General features: G+C 32.4%; 1 protein-coding gene across 2 annotated transcripts; it reads left to right on the top strand.

Annotated features, from left to right (window-relative positions):
- The first annotated feature begins 2,569 nt into the window (after positions 1-2,569).
- Positions 2,570-9,427, top strand: LOC131623850 (transcriptional corepressor LEUNIG-like). Of its 2 annotated transcripts, none has more exons than XM_058894850.1 (16): positions 2,570-2,649; positions 2,950-3,044; positions 3,156-3,265; positions 3,393-3,623; positions 3,724-3,815; positions 3,927-4,014; positions 4,109-4,169; positions 5,184-5,221; positions 5,911-6,321; positions 6,716-6,815; positions 6,966-7,075; positions 7,201-7,350; positions 8,056-8,208; positions 8,302-8,418; positions 8,743-8,952; positions 9,056-9,427. In XM_058894850.1, the coding sequence occupies exons 1-16, from the start codon at positions 2,615-2,617 to the stop codon at positions 9,197-9,199; spliced, it is 2,145 nt and encodes a 714-aa protein (XP_058750833.1). In that variant the 5' UTR covers positions 2,570-2,614; the 3' UTR covers positions 9,200-9,427. The 2 variants fall into 2 exon arrangements, with proteins under 2 accessions (XP_058750833.1, XP_058750834.1); XM_058894851.1 differs by having other exon boundaries at positions 3,399-3,623.
- The last annotated feature ends 511 nt before the right edge of the window (positions 9,428-9,938 follow it).

Consider the following 9,938-nt stretch of genomic DNA (forward strand, 5'->3'; position numbering starts at 1 on the left):
GCAAAGAGTAAACGAACATACTAGAACACTGAAATGTCTATCCTGCAGTTTTTATAAACCATCAACTTTAATAATAAGAGGCACATTGTCCTATCAAACAAAGAAGTTATGTCAAGGCATCATATCACTAGATTATAAGAGGGATGTAATAGGAAGAAAAATAAAGGACAAAATAATGGAGAAAAGGGAATTAGCAGAATATTGTGTAAGTCATCATCTAAAATGTATGAAAATTCTTTGTACCATTGAATAACTAACTCAGAAAGTTAATTATTCTTGTCACTGACTAGTAAAAACTCTTTACTCCAGTAGGAGTTGGACTTGTTAGTAAAAACTCTTACCTTGATATTGATAATGTTTTATTTGTATAAAAGTTTAAGTCATAGCTCATTTCAACCTGTTACAAAGTTTGAGTAGTCAGAAAGATTATTGGACAACATTAAGTCACATGCGAAGTTAACATATATATCGAATCTTTTTCTTAAGGATATATACAAAATTAATGTTGGATAATTTCTTAGCTCATATGTTTGCATCGATCAGCAAATTATTGAACAACAGCCTGTTTAACTATCCAATATTCACTACTTCATGAAAACCGATCAACTTTCGGCCACTGCCAAATCAGGAGCCACCCATGGCAGTAGTGGAGATTCAAGTTAAAAGTTGAAACACATTAGATAAACATGAAGATCATCACTATATTCTGCGTTTCAGAGGAAGATATTATTGTTCTGTGACTCGTACCGCGACGCGTGTCATCTTGGACCCCGTTGGATGTTTTTGTGGCGTCCGCATGCTTGTAGTAGGAAAGGAATGACTTCATCTGGTTTAAGGTCGGAAGATGAAACGATGTGGTTCAGATTTGATCGAAGAAAGTTGAAGGCTTCGGTCAGTGTTGATGAATAGTCTAAATTATTTTATTCATCTAATCAATTTAGACCCATTAATATTCATCCATTAATTTATTAGGAATGTTTAATTATTTGTTAATATATGTTAATATGCCACACAAATTAAATTTTTAAGTTATCAAATTAAATAATTTTTTAATTTATATAAATTTACACCCGATTTTTTAATTTAAAGGGTGTAATTGATATTTGATTATAATAATATTTTAATTTAAACCCGTTTTTTTAGAAAACAAGTGTATATTGTTGTCACCTTATAATATTTAAAATAACATTTAATTTTCAAAATTGCCAACGCGTTTTTCTTTAACACCCATTTTTTAGTTTAAAGGGAGTAATTAAGATTTGATTATAATAATAGTTTTAATTTAAACCTGTTTTTAGAAAATAGGGTGTATATTGTCATTTGACAATACTTAAAATGATAATTTATTTACAAAATTGGCACTATATTTTTTATTTACACCCATTTTTAGTATATCAGGTGTAAATTTTAAAATTATATTGTTCTCTTTGCACTAGTGATAAGGCCAAATATTTATCAGAGTGTTGGTTTGGTAAGTAAGTTCATGGAGAAGTTTAGAACATGCCACATATGAGATGCTAAAAGGATACTAAGATATATCAAAGTCACAATAGATCAGAGTGTGCTTACGCCAAACCAGAAGAATACCAACAAGAAAGCAATGACATATGATTATTTTGATTCAGATTGAGGAGAAGATCAAGATGATAGAAAAATCACTAAGGATGTCTTTCATCTATCATCCTGTTAAGCTGAATATTTAACAGCCTCATATTCAGTTTGTCAAACACTTTTGATGAAAATCTTATTTGAAGAATTGAAGGTAAGGGAAACATTGAAGATGAAGCTACTAGTTGATGACAAATTTGTAATTAATCTAGCTAATCATCCAATGAGTTATGGTAAAAGCAAATATATTGGTCGGTTTCACACATTTCTTTTGACCGAGTGGTTTCACAATAGCGACTTCAGTTCAAACAAGTTAGGATGGTTCAATCTATTTTTCAGTTTTACACATATTTTAGGTTACAAGTAGTTCGGCAAGGTTAGTCAGATCAAATTTATCTGCAATTCTCAAACCGACTGGTCGAACCAAATCCAATCAATCCGATTTAATTTTTAAAACATTATTAAAAATAAAAAATTTCAAACTCAAAATCATGCATATTAATTTTTCTACCGCTATCATCTAAATTGTAATTTCATACCACAAACAAAAGTTTAATTGATCATAAAATATTAGAGGTCATAAAAAAAACAGAGTAAGAATTTAATTTGAATGATGTACCAACAAGACTCACATTGTCACACAAAAGTGACGAAAATCCTAACATATTCGTAGCATACCCACTAATATTGCGTTGCGTGAGGAACAAGAATGTGCCGTCAATACTCAATAGAAACAACACAACAAAAAATTACCAAAAGAAAAACTCGTAGTGTCAAATAATTCATTTAATAAGTGTGTTTGAAAAAGGTAAAAGGAAATTAATTCGAAAACTTTTCCATTTTGATAAACAAATAATTAATTAAAGACAAATATATTAGTAGTTTTTACTTTAATTAATCAAATGTCATAAAATGCGCCTATATAAATAAATATTCAGTTTGTTTTAGTTTCAGAAAAATCACTTTGTAGCGGGAAAAGCCATTCTCTCTCAAAAGCTCTCGAACCATGTCTCAATCCAAATGTGATGAAGTTGATAAAATGTACGTAATAATCACTTTTTAATCGCTTATTTTGCCGTAATCACTATAATCGCTTATTTTGCCGTAATCACTTTAATCGCTTATTTTGCCGCCATTTTTCATTTGTTCTTTCTTTATCACACACTGAAGTTTCTGTTTGGTTTGATTATTTCTGTTCATGAAGTTCTTCGAGATTTGCTAGTTGCTATTATCGATAGATCGCGTTAATCAAATGCAGAATCGCTATTTTTGAATACCGTTATTGTTTAGTATACTTGTTCTCTCCATTCCTAACTAGCTATTTGTGGGGATTGGAAATAGGTTAGATGCTTATATCTACGATTACCTCGTGAAGCAACAATTGTATGAAACTGCGAGAATTTTTCACGATGAAGCCGAGGTTGTACCCGATGTTGGTAAGATATACTAGTATGAGCATGTTTAGGAGAAATTGATTTAGTTTATGCAAATTGAAATGCTCTTCTAGTTTGTTGAATTTGAGTTTTGATTTTGGCTGTATGCTCCAGTTAGGTATGCACCTGATGATTTTCTCTTTGAGTGGTGGTCTGTTTTCTGGGAGTTATTTATGGCTAAGAGAGGTCTGTCACAATCAGAACCAGCAGTGTCTTATCTTAAGGTGCGTTCGTCCCCTTTTAATTGACCTATTTGATTTTTTGTTTTTGTTTCGTAGATTAGTTCCTTTGTATAGACTATAGATCATGAATTATTAGCTTAGTATGAATTTGAAAATCCGACAAATTAAGGCTCAGGGAATGCGGAAGCAAGAAGAGAAAAGGAGAATCCTGTTTGTGTCACGGAGACCTGCTCAGCAGCAGAAATATGGGGCTGAAACTCAAGTTGTTAATGACAATGTTCTCTGTTCCATAAACAATGGTCGTAGGCAGAACTGGGTAACTTCTAATGCAACAAAACGAAATAGGGACATGCTGAAGCCTCCCCTCCATGGAAATGCTTTAGATGAAATGAGAATTAAGGTATTACATCTGTTCGAAGATTCTAATATAAGTCCTGTTGTTTTTATACGATTAGCATCACAGCATTATATTGTTTATACTTATACTATTTTATATACAGAAAATGAAAACTAATAACACTGGTCAGCTTCCGATCGAGCATTGTGCCTTGTTTAACGCTGTAGCTGCAATGTCTGCCAGACAGACTTCAAGGTGCCAACTAAACATTTGTCTTTGATGAGATTATTAATTATTCATGTTATCTAGTTCATGATGCTTATCTCATTCGAGCTGAATACGCAAGCTGTCAAATTCTGTTGACAGACAAACATTCCGCAGTGCATTTAGCATTTTAAAAGAGAATCTTCAACAAGACGAAAATCAGAACCAGCAACTTCCAGGGTCTATACAAGTATTCATGAACATAATTTTTTCTTGGTTTGTGTGCTATCTCCATATAAATTCACAACGATCTTATGTATTTACCGTCTTTTGTCCTGACACAGGGCATGACCAGTAATAAGAATCCAATGATGGGGTTCCGCACATTTATCCATATTAATCATGGTACTGGTTTTGTAGTTTCATGTTGAATTTGACATTACCCAGTTTACTTTTATTACATGTTAAGTTTTTCAATATGCGGATTCGGTATGTTCAATAAGGTATCTTTTAAAGATATTCACTTGTAAAATTGTAAATTGGCTTAATTATTTTCAGTCCCTTTTTTGGGAAGTTTATGCTACTGAATTTATTTGTTGTTGCCTTAAAGTCATCCTTCATAATATCTTTGGTTGTAAAGAGATACAATGTAACTGTTATTAATTGCACATGGTTACTTACAAATGCTTCGAAGCTACTTTAAGCTGTTGGAATGAACACCTTTTTATAGAACTAGAAACTTATTTGAACTCTCTAAGTATAGTATATAAGGAAAATTCCCTCCTTGAAGGTATAAACAAAACTCACGCGCACTAAGTGTTGAGAAGTGGGGAATTGAGGATTCAAAATCGCTCCCCTAAATATCAAATGTTCTTGCAGTTTTTTACCATGTGAGTAGTAATTAAAGGACGAAGGTCTAAATCTTTATTGTTGAAAATCAATGAACTCATAGATAGGAACCTGCATACACCCATACAGCAATTATTACTTGGCAAAAAATGCTTTCTCTCAACCAAACTCTCCTATTAGTAGACTCCTTCCCAACTACTTCCCCACCCCCCCTCCTTACTAAGTACTCTCAGATATAACTCCCGACAGTTGTGACTAACAACTTTCACTTGTCACATATATATTTCTTTTTCTTCCTATTTTCTATTTATTTGGTTTCTCCTAACATAGACTTGATTGATAGGGAGTTTCCTTGTTCTATTATCACCTTAACTGAATTATTTAAGCTTTCATATTTACTGCTTTCTTCCATTCTTGAAATACTTCATATTCCCTGCTTTGGTACACAGTTGATTATATGCCATGCCACCTCTCAAATAATGTTTCATTTATCTGTGTTATATTGCAATGACATAATTTTAGGATATGCATTTGATTATTCTTTACAACTCATTTTATGTTCAAATCAAGGTGGGAGCAATTTAACTCGGAAAAGGCGGCCTTTAGCAGTAAGACTTTGGCTTAATTCTCCCTAACAAAGCTGTGATTTTTTTCTTTGTTGTTGCGTGATTTTTCTCCAGTGTATATCTCATGGTTCATTGATTTACTAAGTCCAAATGAGAAGGGTGGATATATTAAGTGAAATGACATTTAGTAGTGCAGTGTGGCACTGTATTGGTTTAAGTAAATTGGGTTCTACACTTGATAACATTGAGATTTTTTAGCTTTGTCCATGCATGTATTTTAAGGTTGAATGTTGGCTCTTTTCTTAGAAAAAGGCATACACTAACGAAGTAAATTTTCTCGTAATGATAAAGGGACATTATATGTCGTCTATATCATTTGCAATAATAGTATGCTAATGAAGTAAACTTGATCATAACAGGAAAGGCACATTACCTGGTTTGTGCAGAACAACTACATAGTTGGCTTCTGCTGTAGCGACTTAACTTATAATACAGGAAGTCACTGTGAAGTGAAAATTACGAAAAATCAGCTGTGATCTAGAATCATGATACTTTACTTTATTAATTAATTATGCTTTAAATTCAAGTGCGAGGAAGTGGCAAAATAACAGAATATAAGCTATCTTTCTCATCCTCACTTTTTCTTATATCCGTCTAAGTAACATAGGTGCATCAATGTTCTTTCCACTGGGAGAGCAATCCTATTTCTGATTAGATCTCAATTATTTTAGGAGCTGGATCAGCTTCACTCAGAACTTCTCCAGGAGGATAATTTGATGCTGTCTTCACAATCTTCCAATCAATTTTCACCACAGCAGCAACTTATGCTTCAGGCACAACAGGATTTAGTTAATCCGTTTCTCTGTGGTTTTGTTGGCAAAAGACCAAGGGTGCTTCTAAATAATCAAAATATTGTTCCAGGGAAAGATGGCCAATCAAATTATTTTGGTGATTCAATTCCCAATATTGTAACACCTGCACCAATTGGTTTCTCTGAATTGCCTTATCTTGTCAATATCTTTGGAACTGCAAACACAACAAGACAATCTTTTGGTTCACCTTCTCCACCATCAATGCAGACACCACTGCCAACTTGGCAACAGAATGATTTGAGCTCACCTGTGTCAACACAGACTCAATGGGTCAGTGACTATTGTTCAAGCAATTTCTTGAAACCACTACTTGTATACATTGCCCGATTGTTCCATCCGCACATTGCACCATGTTCTCGTTGTAAACTTTTGTTTTATTGTCTGTAGAATGAAATTTTCTTTATTAACATTGCAGAAAGGCCTTGAAAAACTACTTTTTATTTGTAAGTATTAGCATGCATAATGATCATGTCCCCTCTCCCCACCACCACCACCATAAAAAACAAGGAAATATTGACTTTTAAGAGTAAATATATCAGCACTATAGTGTTATGTTCATCTTTGTGATTGTCACTCCGTTAATACAGTGGGCATATAAGATTTCTTGAACATGGAATAATATTCTAGGAATCTACTTGACCTCAAGGTAATTGTTATTTGGCAGGATAATATGGATCATCACAAGAGTGATGTGTCTGTGGGTGACAATTTTGAGGCATTATCATGCTTCGCTGATGCAGACCAAAAAGGAGAAGTTGACAACGGTATGATAAATCTGATAGTTGTGAATTATTCACCATCCCTTCTCTTTTCCTAAAATATCTCAATTCAACAGAAATTTGATGAAATGAAAATTTATATGACTATATGGAAAAGCATAAGCTTTTAAATTTCAATGGTCTGCTTTTCATTAGGATTCTCATTTAAGGAGATCAAGCATGGAATGGCTAGTTCACATAAAGTTAGTTGCTGCCACTTCTCCTTGGATGGAAAACTACTTGTTACGGGTGGTCATGATAACAAGGTATATTCTGCAATCCAACTTTAATTATGAAATTATCGCTATTTAGCAATATTGTTACATTTAATGATTTGTTTAAAGAAAATTTGTTTATTGATTTGTATTTGTTAACCTGCTATGTGGTGCAGGCTTCTCTTTGGTGCACAGAATCGTTTAACCTGAAATCTACTCTTCACGGGCACTCGAAATGGATAACTGATGTTAGATTTTCCCCAAGCATGTTGTGTGTTGCTACGTCCTCAGCTGACAAAACTGTAAAGGTTTGGGGTGTTAACAATGTAAGTCTAGATTTTCATTATTCAAATTCAATTTTTAAGTAATTATCAACCTATTTGGATTTAAATAAATATATTGAGAAAATAATTGTGCTTTTACTTTTAAGCTATAAATTATTGTCATGAAAACTGTAAGTCTGTAACCCTGTCTAATCTCACTCCTTAGATGTCTTAATGCATTAATCAGATTCACACCCTCTTTTTTCAATTACCTTTTGTTTCTTTTATAACCTTCTCTTCCTGTCTGCTATTAAAATTTCATTATTTCCGCAAGGGACTACAGTCTATTATTATCATTAATAAACTGATATGAAAGATGTATTTGGTTAATATGAGTAAGTGTTTGATTATAAATGATTGAAAGTAGAGGATAAATAAGATAGAGGGGCTTGACAGTGTTTTCTGTTACTAGATTTAGTGAATAAATCAACTTGAAGTTGGTTCTTATATTTTTTCCCTCTGTGCATGCTGTTTGCTTAGCATCAGTTATGCAACCAAGTGGCAAAGTTGATTCTGTTGATATTACTGTTGAAAGTGGACTAGCCTTAAAAGACCTCCAGGACCAGCTTCAGATTAAATTTCTATGATTGATCATTTCATTAGTCTTAGGGTGCATCATACAGATTTTTCTTATATAAGTTAAGATACCCTTTTATTATGAGTTTATATTTTTCATCATATTAATGAAATTTTCATTACCCTTTGCAGCCTAGTCATTCTATTCGGACATTTACAGGGCATACAAGAACTGTGATGTCACTAGACTTTCACCCAAAAAATGATGACCTTATTTGCTCTTGTGATCAAATGGAGATAAGATATTGGAGTATTGAAAATGGTAGTTGTGTTGGGGTTTTCAAGGTAAGAAATCTCAAACAGATACTATGAAGCAGATCCCAGCGTACATATATATTTTGTTTGCAAATAAATTTAAATTTTTCATTACTTTATCAGGGTGGTGCAACTCAGGTGAGATTTCAACCTGGTTTGGGAAAGCTTCTTGCAGCAGCAGTAAATAATCTAATACTCATTCTTGATGCAGAAACTCTGTGTTGCAGAATTAAATTGCTGGTAAGCTTTGAATTTGGTGTTTGCCTATTCCTATTTGTGAATATGCTTAAGTTTTAATTGACTTCAAACGACTGTATTTTTCTTTTTTTTGTAACAATAGACTAACAACCTTCATCTTGGGAACATTTTGGTTCACATGTACATTTGATTACTGTCATTCCTTAAAAAAATAAGTTTATATCAGTTGGTTTCGTTTTCTTAGCTTTAAATGTGTAAAAAAGGTAAATAGTCAATACATTTCCAACATCTAAGTGTTATCCATCAATGTCATCTTTCTCTATCTCTTCCTTGAGCTCTAAACTATCCATTATTTATCAATTTTAGGGCCACAATAGCATTGTTCATTCGGTGTGCTGGCACTCGTCTGGAAAATATCTGGCCTCTGTCAGTGATGATCTCGTGAGAATCTGGGACATTGGTGCCAATGTCAGTGGGGTGTATATTCATGAACTGGATACAGCTGGGTCTGATGACAAAATCAAGAGCTGTGTTTTTCATCCCATTTATCATGTTCTGATCCTTGGCCGCGACGAGGTAAGTTATCTATTGCCATATTATTATTATTATATCAAAGAATATTACATGCTATTCTGACTTTGGACAAATAGAGCATTGATTATCTTTCTTTTAAATTCAGACTCTTATGCTGTGGGATTATATAAAGAGAAATGTAATGTTTCTGCGTGGACACGACGAGCTTGTATCTGCCTTGGCAGTATCCAAAGTTACTGGATTGGTGGCTTCAGTTAGTCATGACAAACATTTCAAAATCTGGATGTGACTTACTTGCACATGCTGCTGATATAGGTTTACACTCCTTCAGGCATCAGTAGGATTTTTTGTATATGCCTTTTTGTTCCAACTTCCTTCAGGAAAAAGAAAAATATAATACATACCAAAGCATATAGTGTAGAGTCAACAATTAATCCGTAGAAAAATATCTGACATTTTATTCAAAACTAAAGGGAAGGAAAAAATATTCAAGAAACCATACTTTTAATATTCTAATTAAGTTTAACAATAGACTTAGTTGCATAATTAAAACGGAGCAAGTTTGACGAAATCCTAGAGGTATTTTGAGTTTGTTAAAAACACGAAGTATAGTTTTTAAGGGAAACTAGACGTTTGCCCGTGCGATGCACGGATATATTTTATTGAACTATTATTAATAAATAAATATGATTAAAAAATACTTTAAAATATTGTAATATCATATTAATTGTTTTTTTAAAAAATATTAACAACAATTTAATAATGCGTATTTATGAAAAAAAATAGAATTAAAAAGGATTTAAAAAAAAACAAAGAGTATAAAATAGTCAAATTTACATTAGATAAAAAAAGAAAAATAGTTCAGATATTATATATTGGTATAGATAAAAAATATTATATGTACTAATCTACTTTTTTACAATTAGCAAATTAAATAGTGACATTATAATTATAAAATAAATAACATATTTTTCGAGATTTTAAAATGAAATAATAAAAAAAAATATTATGAGTAAAATAAATTTAAT

This window comes from Vicia villosa, unplaced genomic scaffold (genome assembly GCF_029867415.1).
Source record: "Vicia villosa cultivar HV-30 ecotype Madison, WI unplaced genomic scaffold, Vvil1.0 ctg.000084F_1_1_3, whole genome shotgun sequence".
Lineage (NCBI taxonomy): Eukaryota > Viridiplantae > Streptophyta > Magnoliopsida > Fabales > Fabaceae > Vicia > Vicia villosa.